Source organism: Asparagus officinalis, chromosome 5 (assembly GCF_001876935.1).
Source record: "Asparagus officinalis chromosome 5, Aspof.V1, whole genome shotgun sequence".
Taxonomy (NCBI): Eukaryota; Viridiplantae; Streptophyta; class Magnoliopsida; order Asparagales; family Asparagaceae; genus Asparagus; species Asparagus officinalis.
The window spans coordinates 41,671,760-41,693,458 of record NC_033798.1 but is presented as its reverse complement, the minus strand read 5'-3'; the positions used below and the strand labels follow the sequence as shown (position 1 = coordinate 41,693,458).

General features: G+C 39.1%; 1 protein-coding gene across 1 annotated transcript in view; it reads right to left on the bottom strand.

The window, feature by feature from the left end:
* Positions 1-20,266, bottom strand: part of LOC109841749 (pollen receptor-like kinase 4) — a 41,136-nt gene extending 20,870 nt beyond the window's left edge. The window contains exons 1-2 of the mRNA XM_020410692.1: positions 19,511-20,266; positions 18,773-19,282 (exon numbers count right to left, since the gene is read on the bottom strand). Coding sequence (XP_020266281.1) covers positions 18,773-19,282; positions 19,511-20,176 — 1,176 coding nt within the window. The 5' untranslated portion in view covers positions 20,177-20,266. The remainder of the gene's footprint in view (positions 1-18,772; positions 19,283-19,510) is intronic.

The window sequence follows — 21,699 nt, the reverse complement described above, 5'->3', positions numbered from 1 at the left end:
TTTTTAACATTAAAACTAACTGAGGGATTAATATCGACATATTAGTGCAATTTAGGGGACTAATATCAACTATATCAAAATATTGATGATTTAGGGGACTGATATTTAGAAAACCCTTCAAATTAATTTCTTTTGATTTGTCAAATTCTTGCTCAAAATTTGTTGTTATTTCTATCAAGAAAGTAACTAATTCTACATACAGAAACAATGACTTTCAGATACAATTAAGTTAAAATCACACATGCACCTAAATAGGATTCAGGGGATCAAACAAAGATACAGTAGATTTCAATACCATTGTTTAAATTTCAATAGACCATATTTGCTGATGTTTAAGTAGCATAATTTGTAAAATTTTGTCTATGAAGTTCTCATTTAAGGGAGGAAAGTATAAACATATTTGCATAATTATGTAACTATCAGAGTGAATGATACTCCCTTTAAAATTACGAGTTGGGGAAAATCTTTTCATGGTCAATATTACCCTTAACTTTTTTAAATATTATATTGTTATCCTAATCTATTTTAATTTTCCTATATTCTTTGAATTTATAATTAAATGATTTATCTTATCCATAATGAGACTTAACATATTATTGGATAAAGGTGATATGTTTGATATAATTCAAATCTTTTACTTATTTCAATTTGCTTACAAATCTAAAAAATATATGCTAGCTAGAACCTAAAAGTTTTTGGACCTTGTAAAAAATACTCTCTTTAAATTATAAAAACATCCCTACAAATTCAAAGTTTTACTAAAACATCTTAAAAATTATAAATTTTACTTATTTCAATTCAATGATAAATTTGAAAGATATATGCTAGCTAAAAAATGAAAGTTTTTGACATTGAAAAAAGTATCTTGTAAGTTTTAAAAAATACAAAAACACTCCTAAAATTTAAAGTTTGTAAAAAACACCTTGAAAACTTTAAATCCATACACACACTAAAAATCTACAAATAACACAAACAACCCCCAAAAATTTATAAAATTTACAATAAACACTCTAAACTTTTTATAAATTACAAAATAAAACCCTCAAGATTGTAAAATTTATAAAAATCCTGATAATTTCTAACCTAATAGTACATTGGAAATATAGGAGTTACAAATATCCCCTGTATAATTTATAGAAAATACCCTTAAAGTTTCAAAAATTACAAACAAACACTCAAAATTTAAATTTTACAAAAAACACCCTGAGAATTTCAAATTCATTAGTAAATTGAAAATATAGGAATTATAAATAGTCTATAAACAGTTTACAATCTATAGATAAGGCCTATAAGTTTAAAAATTTACAAAAAAAACCTCTAATATTCATAATTTATAAAAAAACACCATGAGAATTTCTAACCTATAGACACTAAAAATACAAAATTACTAGCAACCCCTAGAAAATAAAAAATTTACAAAAATTTATCATACTCCCTTTAAAAGTATAGGTTTAGGAAAAACTTTTTATGGTCAATATTACCCATAACTTTTTTAAAAAGAACATAACTAATTAAACATCTATTAGATTTAAAATTTACAAAAAAAACAAACTTAAAGTTTAGTACATTACAAATTACCCCTCCAAAGTTTGAAATTTTTCGATCATTTTTTGTAGTTCCTTGATTTAATGTAATTTTTAATAATTTTGTGTATCTGTAAATTATAAAAGTTTAGGGTGTTTGTTTTTAAAATTTTAAAAACATTTGAGGGTATTTATTTTGTAGTTTTCTAAATTTTTATTTTGTTTTTAGTTTAATGTATAGATACATCAATTAATAATGATATTGAAGAGTAAGTCGTTCTTAAGATGTATTAGGCTATAGTTAAGTGTGCACATCACTATCTTATACAGTATAGTTTATACATGCAAAAATTTTCAAACAATCTATATAGTGGTTAAAAGGTTTTTAACTTTAATGTACTATTTTTTATAAATTATATTTAATGTGAACCAATAATATAATTTTAAATGTGGTTATTATAATTTTAATACGTTTAATCGATTGACTATATAGGTATATAGACCATAGATTACTTTACTTTCTCGCATGAACTAATATTTAGCACTTAATAATTTAAATTATTAGTTTTAAATTATATTTATTTATTTACCTATAGGATAATATAATTTTAATTCCTATTTTTTGCTTGAGATTTATTTTATAGTTATGCATATCAAATTAGTAACTAAAATAATAATTATTTATGCTTAAATTAGGATGATTGTAGTTGGTCACTCACTATGAAATTTTTATGAAGATATATACCTTACTTTTTATAGCTCTCTACACTGTCCATATATATTTTATAAATTAGTTATTGATTTGACATATTAAATTACTTTTTCTTTGTAGAATTTTTTTTAACTTTTAGATTATGTAATCACTATGTCACCATTCTAGCTTAGAAAGGACCTTATTCTAAATAGCTTCAAGGTAATGTTTGAGTTGAACTGAATATATATTATTGCTACTATATGTATATATTTTTTTAAGAAAATTATGTTGATACTGTTTAAACAGAAAAAAATATTCTAACCTCTGATATTATAAAAATAAAATATAACCAACTGAGTGACTAGCAAAAGTGAACTTACATCATAAAAGTGTGAATAATAAGATAAAGAGGAAAGGTAATGGTATTGCCAATAGTATTACTAATAGTAAACTACAGTGTAAAGTTAACTTATTTTGTGGAGCCCAACTACTAGCTATAAGCATCTAGATTTTCATATATATACTTTATAATTTATTAAAAAAAGTATATAATCTTATATAATAAAATTAATTTAATACTAAATAGTAATATCATTATAAATAAGCAATTACAAAGATGTTAGGGACTAACATGTATGTATTTAAGATTTTAGGATGAATATCTTAATAACCTATTTATATAAGCACGCCCACTTTGTCACCTATTCTGTTCACTTTTCTCCTCGCTCATTCTCCACCAATTTTGTTGTCACGCTTGATGAGAAATTGAATTCATGTTGGTGAAGTCTTCTCTCCCTCTATACCTCGATCTCATATTTTTTTAAAAAATTAGTTTCTTTAATTCTTTTTTAATAATTTGTTGGATCTATTTCATGTTTTATTCTATGAAGTGTCTTGTTAGATTTAATTTAAATATACTTTTATTATAATTATTATTTTTTCTATTTATGGGTCAATAAATCACCAGAATGTTTAGGTCTTTTTGCTCATTTCATATTTTGAATTAACAATTTATTTTAGGATAATTTTAAAAAGACCACTTTTTAAAAATATTAGCAAAATCAACTGTTTTAAATAATAATTAACAAAATTGACATCTTTTTTGCCACACCATCAAGACTGGCAACAAAGAGGTCAATTTTGTATAAAAAAATCATCTTTAAAATACACGGGACTAATAGTCCCATGTAATTAGAGAATATTAATTACAAAAGTTATTAAAGTCAGAAAATACATGAGACTACCACTCCTGCGTATTTTGCAGTCAGAATCAGAAAATACACGAGACTACTGTATATGTCCTATATACAATATAATTGCTCCAGACAAGTGAGTTATAATAGCATTTTCCATTCACATTGTTTGGAGTAAGATTTGATAGGGACCTTGCATCAAAAAGATTTTTTATATTTAAAGTACATGGCGAAATATATCATGATCTCCCTGCTCTAATTTCGCATTCAGGTTTACTTAAATTGTATGGAGAATGAGCTATAAAATTGAATAAGAATATTAGATAATGTAAATATGAGTGAGACCACAACTAAAAGTTAATGTGAATATGAGTCAAACCACAATTAAAAGTTTAATGGACATATTGCAAGTAAATTCATATGCAAAATTCCTTTGTGAATTGAATGATCACCCATCTTTTAAATACTTTAATATACTAATAAACAAAGATAATATACTAGATCAATGTGTTTATAACTCACAAATAGTAGATCACGTGGCGATAGTCTGGATTGAAGGAAACAATGACAATATTTTATTTGAAAAAAGAGATTATTGTGTTGATAATCAATCCCGTAAAAACTTTTATTTTCTATTTTATTTTTATTCTATTTTTATCAATTTAAATAACCATGATATTCAACCACGTGCATTACACGTGCAAATCAACTAGTTAAGTAAAACAGTTCATGGTGAGACGTTATACTGTTCTTCCTACGTCTCTCTCTCTCTCTCGTCTCTCTAAAATAAATAAATTACTATATATATACTATATATATAATATTATATATATTTATATATATATAAATATATTATAGAGAAACTCCGCGGCGTGTTTTGACCCTTATAAACTCGTTGAGGCCGTCGTAAAAGTTCTATTCATTCAACCTGTTAAAATTGCTGTGAATGCGCATGAAGGGTCAAACAGAATTTTCTCAGTAACGATATGTCATTTCTACCAAAATTGAAATGTGTTTGGGTTTAAGAGTGTTCATCAGATCAGTTCAGACCGATAAAAAAAATAGAGGAATATTGATTTTTGACGCGTCCTTATGTGGGAATCTAGGTCTACCTTAGAAAAATTTCTATATATTATATATAATTTATATATATCATAAATTATATATATATAGAGTATATATATGTATATATTATATATAATAATAGGTATTAATAATGAATACTATATATATAATGTAGAAATATAGGTATGCTTTGGTACGTAATATCACAAAAAAATGTGCTTGTAGTCGATCCTGACCTACAAACATAACTACTCTCCACTCATTGTTCCTGGTTGCATATCCATCAATGAGATCATCTCATTAGCAACACGTATTGAAATGTGGTCCCTCATTTGGACATGAGTTGAGTAAGTGATTGTGCCTACAGTCTCACTTAACTAACCACAAATCTATATATGCAAATTGCAACTCAACTCCCACACCACTTTTCGACGCAGAAGTATAAGCATGCCCTCTTCGCTACCTCTCTCTCTCTCTCTCACATAAAGACCAGCGTCTTACGTAAACCTAGGGACCCCACCCTAAGGGTTACATTTACTATTGTCCCTCCTAGGGCGGTCTTCTCTCTTGCTACGTCTCTCACTCTATGATATCATATGTAAGTTCCGGAAGGGAAGACATCACCTCAGAATTCTAGACTTTCCAGGTTGGTTTGGCCTATTAAGTCCTGGTACTTTTTAGGAATAAACACAGACACTAACCATAAATTCCGTATTAGCCCACTTTCTCACTAGTTCCCTTTGCTAACGACAGTCTTTACTTGGTGTGAATTAATTGAAGCCACTAAGCAGCCCAAAAAGATAAAGATACTGGGTCATCGCGACTGACACCATTCCTCTAAAGAGTTTCCTCTTTCCTAATTACCCTTCAGCAGCTAGACGTCCGCTCCCCCATATGCAGGGACCTAATCGACTTTACAAATCCTAGGCACAACAACCTCAGGTTAAAAGACCTAGCAACTTCAGTAAGTTTACAAGGCATTCAACCTACTAATTGAGATACTAAAAACAAATCAATTGGATGCCTTTTTTGATTGATGTGTAAAAACCCAATGCACGAACTGCACCATATTGTCGAATCTTCCCACAATTACCTTTTTGACATTTATTGGTTACTCCTCGAGTATACTCTAAGCGTTCTTAAACACGTAAGACCTGGGCATTCCAAACTCAGGGTTGCCATTTTCACCCATTTGTGCCCCTAGTGGGAAACGCTCGCAATCCGATGGGTGACGATAATAGTTCCGTTTTAGGTTCAATTCTTTCAGTAAGTCTAGGCATTTAAGCTTCGGTTGATATTAAGAACCTATTTATTACCTGGTTGTTAGACAATACCAAGGCAGTGAGCATTAAGCATTAAATGGTCATCTCCTCGAGGCTTGATCTCGTATTTACATGCTATGTGAAAGCACTCTTTTGAAGACCAGGCTCCAATAGGTAATGGTTGAATAAGACTGGGCACTGCACCTTCAAAAAGGGTTCTCCTATCTTACTAGACTGCCTTCACTCAGGCAAGTTTGGGCGCGTGAAACTTAGTTGTCTTTAGCAAGTCCAATGGGGGCAACAACCAAAGGTTTAAAAAGACCAGTCAAACTCATAAGTTCTAGGCAATTCACTTGATGAATTCAAAGAAACTTGTGGCCTCTTCTCAGGGTAAACACAAGGCACTTCACCATGATGGTTCGCAATCCTTCGACGTTCTCTCCGACCATCCTGGTTATATTGAAGACCTAGGCGTCCCGTAAAGTTCGAGCATCAATCCTCAGGGTTGTCATTCTGCCTGTCGAAATAGATAAATTGTGGTTATTTTAAACAACCTAAGGCTGAGAATTAAGTTTGAAATGTCCTCGGACACATGACTTGGCAAATAAGTTCATGCTAAGTCTTGTTTCTGAAGATCCATAACACAGCCAGTCAGGAAAGCAATAGACAATTAAGTTATCCCTAAAACGGTGAACTAATGACAAGTCGGTCGCCGCCCTTCTACTACAGTTAGTCGACAATACGACAGACTCATCATGATCAAACTGGTTCCTCATCAAAACAAAGCTACAAGTTAGTAAGGCAAAGCTAAAGCAAAGGAGTAAATAAAGTCAGACTAAAAATAGAATTAAGTCAATTTATTTCTAGCTGAGTGCATTTAACTTCATTACAGTTCTTTACAGAAAAAAGAGAAGTAAAATATGAGTAGCGCCCTAGACCATCATGACCACATTGTGAGCTAGACTGGGGGACTCCAGAACGGCCAACGGAGTCGCAGGGCTTTCAGGGGTCATTGCAGTTGAGGAAGCGGGAGATTCTCTTCAGATCATCCCCTGACTGTCGTCCATCAACTTTCTGCCCATACGTCCTCGATGCGCTCGAGATCCATTCCCACCCCACTTGCCGCCCGACTTCTGCCACTAGGATCAAGGCAGCAACGAGGCACACTCAGTGCGATAGAGCTTTACCGCCCTATGGAGGGAAGAGATCCAGAGGGGAGAGTGAACGAGATAATCGACGTGCTAAACTGCAAGCCAGAAGGCGACCTCAGTTTTGCACTAGAGGCCAACTGGTCAACCGGTATCTCGACAACCTCCTTCATGCTTGGCCAAGTTCTAGATGAGCAAGTCTGACCCTCCAGTCCTTGACAATGGTCGCGACGCTGGGGAGTCGAGCACACTCCTCAAAGGTCCTTCTCACGTACTTCGACCGTCGAGAGGTTCAAGATTACTTGATTAAGCGTCCTCTCTCTTCTGAGGCACGCCGCCTTAGGTGGCTTCTCGACTGACCCTTCTCCTGTCATCGGTCAGAAGCGAATGTTAGTCGGGCATGCAGCCTGTATGTAGATACTTGCTACAGCCGGCTGCATCTTTCCCTTTTCCAGAAATTGGCAAACTCAGTCCCGCTGGAGCCATCATCAACAGAACCAAAGTGCTTGGAAATTTGATCTGTAGCCCGTGCAAAAGGCTCTATCTATTTCAGTGCCAAGGTTTCTTGCCCTGCCTCGCTCAGACATCCTCCACTGCCTCTCAGTTTCGGAACCTCTTAAGTCACATATCCTCTTCTAATGTCAACCTCTTTGTGGACCGAAATCTTCTTCGGGAACCAAATACTTCGTGGTTGCCACCTTGGTCTAGCTAGGATGCTCATTGCATGTACCCATCATCCCGGATCGAAATACAATCTCTTTGCTTGTCTAGTAAGAGCCCACATCGTATCAAATTAAAGGTAAACCTTGGAGAGTCAAGGCACTACCCTAAACAGCGGTTGGTACTTCCTTCAAGTGACTCTTGTCCTTCGAGAGGATAGAAAGCTGGGTACAGAATATCTAAAAAGAACGCGATCGACGGCAGTTAAGGACTGCATGACCGAGGACTCTACATCCATGGGTTCTCTCCAGGACAACTGTACCTTTTCAGGACTCTATCGCTAAAGAGCGGGGGTCTTTTAATACGGATCTCCAGCAACATGGTCCCCAACCCTACATACCTAGAATTAGTGAGTTAGCTCATCGAGCCCATGCAGAGATGGCAAACTTACTCCCACATCCACCATCTCATCTGTAATTAATCGTGGCCTTCCCGGAGGCACTGTTTGCTCGTCAACAGACCCCTCTAGGACATCCCAACAGGCTTCCTTGCCAGGCCTGGCGGAACTTAGGCGGCCATGAATTGCCCGGCTATCCCCGGGTCGACAATGTTGGTTCTCTACCCCCCGCAACTGCCTCTTTCGACAGTCTGGGGCCACACCGCCTTTCTGTTGCAGGCCAGGGCAGAAAAAGGACCGCATTTAACGGTTTCCGACTTCTATTCGGTGATTATATAGTTCTTGACATACCTATTGCCACTTGCGATCTATCAAACGTGTGGTGCCTTTTAGCTAATCGCTGAATCTCATCGCGGTCGACCATTTGGGCCACTGCCTTGATCCTTCTTGCCTTCACTCTCGGCCTCCTTCGTCTCCGGCAGAGGGCAGTGACTTTAGCAGCCCTCGACCTCAACTAGACTGCCCGTTCCTCTTTGGATTAGATCCCCTCGTAAACTTTTCTGAGCGAAAGCCGACGCTTGATTTCCTCACCTTCCCTCAAATTCTCTTAATGCTTTCTTGAGAGGAGGGGGGGGGGGGGAGCTAGCGAGACTTCCCTTGCTGGCGACACCGTAGGAGCGACAAAATCATGGACATCGCCCGCTCGACCGCCCGGAGAGAATGTCGTGTCGAAACAGATTGCTCCTCGCTCTCGTGACCTGCATAGACCAATCATTTGCCAAGTTCCTGCCTCCTCATCACTTAGAGGCATGGCCTCAACACATCCTTAGCCACTGTCGGCCAATTGACATGGTATAGACGCCATAAACATATCTCTCGAAGACCCATACAAAGTGCTCGCTTCCAATCCCTAGCTGGGCTCTGGGGTGTCCGACACATATAGGCTGAGCTTAATGTTTCCATGTAGGGTGAAAAATAGTAGTGCGGTGTGTGCCCTTCTCTCCGATTCGATGCCGACCAAATATTCCTCGCAGCCACTTGGTTGAGTCGGTTATGAGATCTTCCGACCATCCGTGGCAATGATGATAAAGCCCACCAGATGACCCTTATGGCATGAGGGTAAAATTGAGAGTGGCAATGACGAATGGTGTCCTTATTAGGGACGTCTGCATGTTCACTAGAAGCATTCAACAAGTACAATGAAAATAGTACTAGATGGTGAATTTCCTGAAAATATCTATAAAACGACCAAGAAAATTTGTTCGGCGCCATCTAAATCCTGTGCCGAGTGCCTGGTCCTTTGAAATTATAAAACTTTCATAGGCGCTTTTTGAGGTAAAAAACTTTCATTAGTTAGTCTGAACAAAGAAATTTCTTACTGATCCATAAGGAAAAGTGGAAATCATAGGATATCCTTGTAATCATTGTTTCTTTGAATTGTTCCTATGCCAGATATTGGATGCAAACGTTTTCCCCCCTTTTCTTTTTTGCCTTTTTACTTAGTTATTACTTAGTGGATCACATGGATATTTAACTAGAGTGAAAGATGCTTTTAATTAGGATGTAAGCAATAGGTTTAGTTTATTGCGACTACTGGTGGTCTCGAAGAAAGAATATATTGACCATGAAAGCCTTCAGAGAGTAGCAAGCATCAAAATTATTGCTTTGATTAAATGGGCAGTTCCTTAAAGAAGTGTGTAATGGTTGAAGAATAAAACCCAGAGTATTCATCTAAAATAAAATTCCAATGATTCATCATCAGCACAAACCTATTGAGCACAATATTAAAGTTTACACGAATATGAATAAAAATGGGAAAGGCCTCGTCCTCCATCAAGTTGCAAATAGCTTGAGACCGTAATGGAAGTGCTTGAACATTCTTCAGCCATGTTAGAGGGTATCAGTTGCATCTCAAAAACACCCAACTTACACCAATATGAATCCAATCAAAACGTTCAGAACATCGACGGACACGACTCACTTCACACACATCTTCAAGACCCTCTTGAAGTTTAATCAGGCACGATGAATTCTGATCCAAATCAGCCGGAACTCAGGTAACGTTCAGGTATAATTCCTGTCAAGCAAATCATCAGGCGATCACTCATCAGAACGTAAGCATATTTGATGTTAGTGCCGTCTTGGGAACATGCACGACCTTTGCTGGACGCACGCACTCGCTATGTGATGTGAGGGTGTGAAGTAGAGCCACTCGCTCCTAAGCGAGGCAAAAAAATGTTACTAGCGCAATAGCCAAATTAATAGTAGCAATTAAAAGGAATTTATTTCAAGAGATTTACAGAATTGCGACGAATACAATTTCAATAATTCGACGGACTAGCTCAAAAATAACTTATGATTAGGACTCATAAGCACATTTCAATGATTTGAGAAGACAATTTCAAAATAATGAAAAACTATAGGTACCGGGTTTGGCAAAAGGTAAATAAGGGGTTAAGGAGACTTAAACCCTTCTAACCCCGGCCCAACACAAAAAATCTTATACAAGGGTAAAGTGAGTAAACCTTCAATAATTTGGGCCAACTATAAAAAATATAGAAAGGGCTACTAACCCTCTAAGGGATTAAAATGAGTTTAAACCTCAAATAAGGGGTTTCTAATATCTATTTAGAAGGATTAGGGTTAACCCTTCTATACATAAAGAAAATATTCAAATCATTGTTATCCCACACTAAACTGATGCACAGAAGGGCTAAAATAAAACTAATTAACAAGGTTAATAATTAGTCCTTCCAGATTATAACGGCTGAGTACATTAATCCTTCTATTAACCCTTCTTCCTTACACGTTGACAAAGCGGGCATAGGGAATAGTGTCGGAAAAAAAAAAAACTCACAGCAGATAAATTGGATGTTATTGTATGTAATATGTCAAGAAATAAAAGAAAAATGTAACCCAGTTTTACGACCCTAGTCTTCTTTGATCAAAAAGGCGGTCTCTCCTGCCACCCAAGGACAGCAAGCTCGAGTCCTGAATGTTTGAGCTTGATCCACTAGCATCATGTATGAGAGGGCGTACTGTGTTGAGCCATCGCCGAGATTACGCTCATATCACGTGCCCGACCAACCACTTGCCCCGTTATATGTACAGATAAATATGAATAAGATACAATGGCAAATAAGGATTTTAATCGCATTAACCTTGAACGAATGGTTGTTTTGCCAGTGGTCGTACGGGTAAATATGTTGGATTCGAGCAATGCGAATCGGTTATTCTTGTAACAGATAATTTGTAACCAGAAAAACTCTAAATATTTGTGAAAGCATGTAACAGAAATGTCTAGATAATCTATCGGAACTAGATATATTAAGCTGGAGTATGAGAAAATAGAATTTCAATCTCCTAGAAATTGATGCATCAGAAATTAAAACATTCTAGAGAATTCTTGTGAGCCTATAAATAGGCAGCTAATGGCATTTGTACACAACTTAATTTGAAGGCTAAAATAAAGTTTCTTCAACTAGCCTCTTCCTTCCAGCTCTTACATTTCCCTTCTACTTCGCTCCATTCTCAATCCTCTAAAACTGAAAATCAAATAGTTCTCGCTACCGCAGCGAGATACTAAAAATTCACGCTGATGAGTGAAACTAGTCCTCTCTGCGCGTCACCCAAAGTGCTTTGCGTCCCGTCAGTATTGAAAAATTTGGTATCTGAAATTTTACCGGTAAAAGATCAGAGAGGTATCCTTTGCCACAACCACACTCCACCGCTCTCTTCCACTAGATTGCCTCTCGCGCTCTCGCACCGCTTTGTGTATGTGTTTTTATGTATCCTCCTCCGCCCGGTATCATATCGAGACGGATTATCGATATAGTCTAAGGAGGCAAATTTCATGTTACAACCCGCAGTAAAAATTCAACTAGCTTTGGTTTCGAGTGTGCTTCCTCCAGTTCCGTCACTTGATCGTAATTTATACGTACATAAACCACCACAACAACACGCTCGTAATACTCCACTGAGTTCTCCCTTGGTTATGTTAATATATATTATACCTTCTCCCTCCCATTCTCACGGCACAGGAAAATATACTCATTTTTTTGTGTGTACAAATTCAGGGAGCCTTCTGTGGCACACACTACCTGGACTGGCAGGATGAGTTCGCAATGAAGGATTTCCAAAAGTTCTTTGATACTCACCTCTCTCTCGCTGTCTCTCCTTCTGCACTTCATTCGACTCCACTCCTCCTCTGTTCAACACTCTCTCTTTTTCTCTCTCTTAAAGACTGTCTTCTCTCTTCTTACTCTTTGTTTTCCAAATGAAATGAAACGCCCTTCTCATGCTGCCATTTCCTATGAATACATGAGATACAAAATGACCACCAATTAATGTTTCATTGGGACTATTTTCCTTCCTTTCCATTTTTATCATGTACTTAGCATTTTCCCATCTTAAATTTACGAATACAAAAGTCTTGATTTGACAAGATACGCTTTTATCTCCAAGCGGAGGCCTCGATTCTGATGACTATGAAATCGACGCTTGTTTCTAGTCTATGGAGATGATGAAGTCATGAAAGTGAGAGTTCAATTCTCTTTGTCGCTAACCTTCACCGCGCCCTATTTTCAATTACAAAATGTTTATCATTGTTTCAACTCCAGCAAGATCCAAAATCAGGAAGCTGCATCACACATTAATTTAATTTGTTAAACGTCATTTTCGGCATGAATGCAAAAACCTACAAATGGTAAAATAACGGTCAGAGATGGAGATTGCAGTACTTAAGAGCTGTTTAAACAAGAGGATACTATTAATTTGGCTATTGCGCTAGTAACATTTTTTTGCCTCGCTTAGGAGCGAGTGGCTCTACTTCACACCCTCACATCACATAGCGAGTGCGTGCGTCCAGCAAAGGTCGTGCATGTTCCCAAGACGGCACTAACATCAAATATGCTTACGTTCTGATGAGTGATCGCCTGATGATTTGCTTGACAGGAATTATACCTGAACGTTACCTGAGTTCCGGCTGATTTGGATCAGAATTCATCGTGCCTGATTAAACTTCAAGAGGGTCTTGAAGATGTGTGTGAAGTGAGTCGTGTCCGTCGATGTTCTGAACGTTTTGATTGGATTCATATTGGTGTAAGTTGGGTGTTTTTGAGATGCAACTGATACCCTCTAACATGGCTGAAGAATGTTCAAGCACTTCCATTACGGTCTCAAGCTATTTGCAACTTGATGGAGGACGAGGCCTTTCCCATTTTTATTCATATTCGTGTAAACTTTAATATTGTGCTCAATAGGTTTGTGCTGATGATGAATCATTGGAATTTTATTTTAGATGAATACTCTGGGTTTTATTCTTCAACCATTACACACTTCTTTAAGGAACTGCCCATTTAATCAAAGCAATAATTTTGATGCTTGCTACTCTCTGAAGGCTTTCATGGTCAATATATTCTTTCTTCGAGACCACCAGTAGTCGCAATAAACTAAACCTATTGCTTACATCCTAATTAAAAGCATCTTTCACTCTAGTTAAATATCCATGTGATCCACTAAGTAATAACTAAGTAAAAAGGCAAAAAAGAAAAGGGGGGAAAACGTTTGCATCCAATATCTGGCATAGGAACAATTCAAAGAAACAATGATTACAAGGATATCCTATGATTTCCACTTTTCCTTATGGATCAGTAAGAAATTTCTTTGTTCAGACTAACTAATGAAAGTTTTTTACCTCAAAAAGCGCCTATGAAAGTTTTATAATTTCAAAGGACCAGGCACTCGGCACAGGATTTAGATGGCGCCGAACAAATTTTCTTGGTCGTTTTATAGATATTTTCAGGAAATTCACCATCTAGTACTATTTTCATTGTACTTGTTGAATGCTTCTAGTGAACATGCAGACGTCCCTAATAAGGACACCATTCGTCATTGCCACTCTCAATTTTACCCTCATGCCATAAGGGTCATCTGGTGGGCTTTATCATCATTGCCACGGATGGTCGGAAGATCTCATAACCGACTCAACCAAGTGGCTGCGAGGAATATTTGGTCGGCATCGAATCGGAGAGAAGGGCACACACCGCACTACTATTTTTCACCCTACATGGAAACATTAAGCTCAGCCTATATGTGTCGGACACCCCAGAGCCCAGCTAGGGATTGGAAGCGAGCACTTTGTATGGGTCTTCGAGAGATATGTTTATGGCGTCTATACCATGTCAATTGGCCGACAGTGGCTAAGGATGTGTTGAGGCCATGCCTCTAAGTGATGAGGAGGCAGGAACTTGGCAAATGATTGGTCTATGCAGGTCACGAGAGCGAGGAGCAATCTGTTTCGACACGACATTCTCTCCGGGCGGTCGAGCGGGCGATGTCCATGATTTTGTCGCTCCTACGGTGTCGCCAGCAAGGGAAGTCTCGCTAGCTCCCCCCCCCCCCCTCCTCTCAAGAAAGCATTAAGAGAATTTGAGGGAAGGTGAGGAAATCAAGCGTCGGCTTTCGCTCAGAAAAGTTTACGAGGGGATCTAATCCAAAGAGGAACGGGCAGTCTAGTTGAGGTCGAGGGCTGCTAAAGTCACTGCCCTCTGCCGGAGACGAAGGAGGCCGAGAGTGAAGGCAAGAAGGATCAAGGCAGTGGCCCAAATGGTCGACCGCGATGAGATTCAGCGATTAGCTAAAAGGCACCACACGTTTGATAGATCGCAAGTGGCAATAGGTATGTCAAGAACTATATAATCACCGAATAGAAGTCGGAAACCGTTAAATGCGGTCCTTTTTCTGCCCTGGCCTGCAACAGAAAGGCGGTGTGGCCCCAGACTGTCGAAAGAGGCAGTTGCGGGGGGTAGAGAACCAACATTGTCGACCCGGGGATAGCCGGGCAATTCATGGCCGCCTAAGTTCCGCCAGGCCTGGCAAGGAAGCCTGTTGGGATGTCCTAGAGGGGTCTGTTGACGAGCAAACAGTGCCTCCGGGAAGGCCACGATTAATTACAGATGAGATGGTGGATGTGGGAGTAAGTTTGCCATCTCTGCATGGGCTCGATGAGCTAACTCACTAATTCTAGGTATGTAGGGTTGGGGACCATGTTGCTGGAGATCCGTATTAAAAGACCCCCGCTCTTTAGCGATAGAGTCCTGAAAAGGTACAGTTGTCCTGGAGAGAACCCATGGATGTAGAGTCCTCGGTCATGCAGTCCTTAACTGCCGTCGATCGCGTTCTTTTTAGATATTCTGTACCCAGCTTTCTATCCTCTCGAAGGACAAGAGTCACTTGAAGGAAGTACCAACCGCTGTTTAGGGTAGTGCCTTGACTCTCCAAGGTTTACCTTTAATTTGATACGATGTGGGCTCTTACTAGACAAGCAAAGAGATTGTATTTCGATCCGGGATGATGGGTACATGCAATGAGCATCCTAGCTAGACCAAGGTGGCAACCACGAAGTATTTGGTTCCCGAAGAAGATTTCGGTCCACAAAGAGGTTGACATTAGAAGAGGATATGTGACTTAAGAGGTTCCGAAACTGAGAGGCAGTGGAGGATGTCTGAGCGAGGCAGGGCAAGAAACCTTGGCACTGAAATAGATAGAGCCTTTTGCACGGGCTACAGATCAAATTTCCAAGCACTTTGGTTCTGTTGATGATGGCTCCAGCGGGACTGAGTTTGCCAATTTCTGGAAAAGGGAAAGATGCAGCCGGCTGTAGCAAGTATCTACATACAGGCTGCATGCCCGACTAACATTCGCTTCTGACCGATGACAGGAGAAGGGTCAGTCGAGAAGCCACCTAAGGCGGCGTGCCTCAGAAGAGAGAGGACGCTTAATCAAGTAATCTTGAACCTCTCGACGGTCGAAGTACGTGAGAAGGACCTTTGAGGAGTGTGCTCGACTCCCCAGCGTCGCGACCATTGTCAAGGACTGGAGGGTCAGACTTGCTCATCTAGAACTTGGCCAAGCATGAAGGAGGTTGTCGAGATACCGGTTGACCAGTTGGCCTCTAGTGCAAAACTGAGGTCGCCTTCTGGCTTGCAGTTTAGCACGTCGATTATCTCGTTCACTCTCCCCTCTGGATCTCTTCCCTCCATAGGGCGGTAAAGCTCTATCGCACTGAGTGTGCCTCGTTGCTGCCTTGATCCTAGTGGCAGAAGTCGGGCGGCAAGTGGGGTGGGAATGGATCTCGAGCGCATCGAGGACGTATGGGCAGAAAGTTGATGGACGACAGTCAGGGGATGATCTGAAGAGAATCTCCCGCTTCCTCAACTGCAATGACCCCTGAAAGCCCTGCGACTCCGTTGGCCGTTCTGGAGTCCCCCAGTCTAGCTCACAATGTGGTCATGATGGTCTAGGGCGCTACTCATATTTTACTTCTCTTTTTTCTGTAAAGAACTGTAATGAAGTTAAATGCACTCAGCTAGAAATAAATTGACTTAATTCTATTTTTAGTCTGACTTTATTTACTCCTTTGCTTTAGCTTTGCCTTACTAACTTGTAGCTTTGTTTTGATGAGGAACCAGTTTGATCATGATGAGTCTGTCGTATTGTCGACTAACTGTAGTAGAAGGGCGGCGACCGACTTGTCATTAGTTCACCGTTTTAGGGATAACTTAATTGTCTATTGCTTTCCTGACTGGCTGTGTTATGGATCTTCAGAAACAAGACTTAGCATGAACTTATTTGCCAAGTCATGTGTCCGAGGACATTTCAAACTTAATTCTCAGCCTTAGGTTGTTTAAAATAACCACAATTTATCTATTTCGACAGGCAGAATGACAACCCTGAGGATTGATGCTCGAACTTTACGGGACGCCTAGGTCTTCAATATAACCAGGATGGTCGGAGAGAACGTCGAAGGATTGCGAACCATCATGGTGAAGTGCCTTGTGTTTACCCTGAGAAGAGGCCACAAGTTTCTTTGAATTCATCAAGTGAATTGCCTAGAACTTATGAGTTTGACTGGTCTTTTTAAACCTTTGGTTGTTGCCCCCATTGGACTTGCTAAAGACAACTAAGTTTCACGCGCCCAAACTTGCCTGAGTGAAGGCAGTCTAGTAAGATAGGAGAACCCTTTTTGAAGGTGCAGTGCCCAGTCTTATTCAACCATTACCTATTGGAGCCTGGTCTTCAAAAGAGTGCTTTCACATAGCATGTAAATACGAGATCAAGCCTCGAGGAGATGACCATTTAATGCTTAATGCTCACTGCCTTGGTATTGTCTAACAACCAGGTAATAAATAGGTTCTTAATATCAACCGAAGCTTAAATGCCTAGACTTACTGAAAGAATTGAACCTAAAACGGAACTATTATCGTCACCCATCGGATTGCGAGCGTTTCCCACTAGGGGCACAAATGGGTGAAAATGGCAACCCTGAGTTTGGAATGCCCAGGTCTTACGTGTTTAAGAACGCTTAGAGTATACTCGAGGAGTAACCAATAAATGTCAAAAAGGTAATTGTGGGAAGATTCGACAATATGGTGCAGTTCGTGCATTGGGTTTTTACACATCAATCAAAAAAGGCATCCAATTGATTTGTTTTTAGTATCTCAATTAGTAGGTTGAATGCCTTGTAAACTTACTGAAGTTGCTAGGTCTTTTAACCTGAGGTTGTTGTGCCTAGGATTTGTAAAGTCGATTAGGTCCCTGCATATGGGGGAGCGGACGTCTAGCTGCTGAAGGGTAATTAGGAAAGAGGAAACTCTTTAGAGGAATGGTGTCAGTCGCGATGACCCAGTATCTTTATCTTTTTGGGCTGCTTAGTGGCTTCAATTAATTCACACCAAGTAAAGACTGTCGTTAGCAAAGGGAACTAGTGAGAAAGTGGGCTAATACGGAATTTATGGTTAGTGTCTGTGTTTATTCCTAAAAAGTACCAGGACTTAATAGGCCAAACCAACCTGGAAAGTCTAGAATTCTGAGGTGATGTCTTCCCTTCCGGAACTTACATATGATATCATAGAGTGAGAGACGTAGCAAGAGAGAAGACCGCCCTAGGAGGGACAATAGTAAATGTAACCCTTAGGGTGGGGTCCCTAGGTTTACGTAAGACGCTGGTCTTTATGTGAGAGAGAGAGAGAGAGGTAGCGAAGAGGGCATGCTTATACTTCTGCGTCGAAAAGTGGTGTGGGAGTTGAGTTGCAATTTGCATATATAGATTTGTGGTTAGTTAAGTGAGACTGTAGGCACAATCACTTACTCAACTCATGTCCAAATGAGGGACCACATTTCAATACGTGTTGCTAATGAGATGATCTCATTGATGGATATGCAACCAGGAACAATGAGTGGAGAGTAGTTATGTTTGTAGGTCAGGATCGACTACAAGCACATTTTTTTGTGATATTACGTACCAAAGCATACCTATATTTCTACATTATATATATAGTATTCATTATTAATACCTATTATTATATATAATATATACATATATATACTCTATATATATATAATTTATGATATATATAAATTATATATAATATATAGAAATTTTTCTAAGGTAGACCTAGATTCCCACATAAGGACGCGTCAAAAATCAATATTCCTCTATTTTTTTTATCGGTCTGAACTGATCTGATGAACACTCTTAAACCCAAACACATTTCAATTTTGGTAGAAATGACATATCGTTACTGAGAAAATTCTGTTTGACCCTTCATGCGCATTCACAGCAATTTTAACAGGTTGAATGAATAGAACTTTTACGACGGCCTCAACGAGTTTATAAGGGTCAAAACACGCCGCGGAGTTTCTCTATAATATATTTATATATATATAAATATATATAATATTATATATATAGTATATATATAGTAATTTATTTATTTTAGAGAGACGAGAGAGAGAGAGAGACGTAGGAAGAACAGTATAACGTCTCACCATGAACTGCAAACTAGCCAAGCTCCCATAAGGGATGAAATCCGTGACCAAGAGCTTCTCCTCTTTCCTATAGTAGTAAGCCACCAAAGGCAACAAATTAGGATGAGACAACCTTCCGATCCTCCTCATATGCTGTTGAAATTCCTCTTTCCCCAACCTATTCATTTCCTTAAACCTCTTCACAACAACAGCGGGGCCATTTAGCAACAGGGCCTTGTAAGATGACCCAAACTCTCCACTGCCCAGAACCTCCGCGGAGGCCCGTAAAAGATCCTGGAGCCCAAAATTCTCCCTCCTCCCCTCGTTCAAAAACACAAGGTCCCCTTGGCCTCTGTCTCCGTTTGCTGCCGTCGCCTTACTTTTGCTGCTTCCCTCTGCTCTGCCTCGGCCCACACATGAAGTATCCGACGTTCGGGGCTTTCGAAACGGTGAAGCCCCCGGCCCGTGCTTCTTTTGCCCGTTCTTCGCTCCCGCGCGTCTCATTGACGAGGAAGGCGACGCCGATGATTCCTAATGCAACAGCCAACGCTGACTTACAATGCATCGCTCAGCGACGAGGTCGGGGAGGGCTTTTTGGACGGTGACGACGATGGCCGACGACGGCGGAGATCTCAAATCCGGGCTTGGGATTTCGTCGGCGGACCGCATAGGCCCTTGTTACCTAAAATTTCAGACGAAGAAGCCCATAAGTACGAGGTCCGTGCAACAACAAGGGCCCAATTCAAAGTTTTATTTAGCCTCACCTCCTGCAAACATGCTGGGGTCCATCGCGCTGAGCCTGGGAGGAATACTCCCCTCCAAATTATTATTCGAAACATTCACCACCTGCAGATCAGACTGCTGGAAATTCGGGATCTGGCCATCAAATCCGTTGTAGTCCACCCACAGCTCCGAGAGAGAATTGACCAGGACGAGCGAGCTCGGTATCCTGCCCGAGAACTTGTTTCTCGACAGGACGACCTTCTTCAGCGACCGCATGCCATCGAAAGCGTCGTCCCGAATTCCTCCGGTGAAGTTGTTCGCAGACAGATACACATTTTTCAACCCCTTGAAGTCCCTCACGCCGGGCATGGGCCCGGTGAACCTGTTGTTGCTGAAGCTCAGGGTCCGAATCGACGGCAGGTCGGTCAACGGGCCCAGGTTCAGTGGACCAGAAAGGCCCATATTCTCCAGTTGGAGCCCGTATACCTCTCCGTCACCGTTGCAAATGATTCCAGCCCACTTGGGTTCTCGACACGGGCCTGAGTTCTGAGTCCAGCCGTCCAAGGACCCCGAGGGGTCCGCTACAGAATCCTTGAATTTGAGGAGCGTGGCCGCATCGGATGCGTCGTCAGAAAACGAAAGCCTGAAAAGGACGAACAAAAGTGAGAGAGAGAGAGCCAAGTGCCGAGCTTCAGCGTCCATATGAGGGCTTCAATCACAGTGGAGAAAGATCAGTAGGCTTTTGGTATGCCAAGTATGGAGAGGGTATTAATTATTAGGAGATCGAGAAGAATTCTGACGGGGTCGTCTAATCTCCAAGGCCTGCCTGCAGAGGAGTTTGAGCTTTTGTAAAGACACGGAAATATTGGCCGGCCTTCTCAGCACGTAACGCGACGAGAATTTCGCCAAATGTTTGCTAAGGTGTCTGGTTTTTTTTTTTATTCTTTTTTTGTGTTGCTTGTGCTAACAAAATTAGCGCTAGTTATTATGTGATCGAGGGGGGTAATTTGTTGGCAAGTCAGTATTTTATGCTCTCTTGCCGCCTACAAGACATTGGTATTGGAGGACATGATTTGGCTGACGACAAGATTAAAAAAAGTATTAAAAGTTGGAGGATTTATGATAAATAATCAAACAATCGATAGATTGTATTTATGACAAACAGAATTCAGGAAAATGTATTTATGACAAATAATCAAATAATCGATAAATTGCAGCTGTTAAGCTTTCTCAAGCTTTGTGAGATATTATTAATTAAGTATGATTTGGATTATCAGGGTGTGAAGAATCAGGATCCTGAGTATTTAACCTATAAATCACCAGAAAGGATAACAAAAACTTTGTTTTCTCAACATAGCTGGAATTGAAGCAGAAAAAGATGTACGTAAAGGTGCATATTTGCATAAAATGGAAATATCGTCAAGAATGATTATATATGGGGAACATTGTTGACTATGTAACATGAAAATATTCCCTCGGAGGATACACCAGACGAACGTGGCAGGCTTATTGTTACAAACTTGCGGTAGGTAGGTATATATATAAAGAGAGAGAGAGAGAGAGAGAGAGAGAGAAATTGGGAATGCTTGGTATTAAGCACAAATTTTGTGCTTGGTAGTGAGGTGTCCTATTTCTATTCACTCATTCCAATTCTCAACCATTCCCTAACCCATGTGAATGTGGGCCCTAATTTCAATAAGTGGAGGAGAATATGCCACCTCACTACCATGAACAAAAACTTGTGCTTGGTAACAAACATATCCATTTTTCTCATATATATATATATATATATATATATATATATATATGGGCTACACCCAATTTAAATTTTCATGTTGATATTTGAATTGATAGAAAATAAATATAATTTGAAGCTAATTTAAATTTTTATATTATTTTGACTGACATGATACCAAGCTTTACTTGCGAAAGTACAGTGTTGCAAAAGTAAAAAATATTAAAATAATGTTATAGAAGAAAGATGAATATTTAAAACCAATAAGTCAAAATGATTGGTTAAAAGTATACTAAAACGATACAAAAGAAAGATGAATATTTAAAACCAATAAGTCAAAATGATTGGTTAAAAGTATACTAAAACGATACAAAAGAAAATATTAAGTTTGTTCCTAATCATTGATAGACTTCATAAGAAATTATAAATTAAAGATTAATGCTAACTCTAGTATACTTTCATATGATAAAAGCATCTGCACAAGCATATA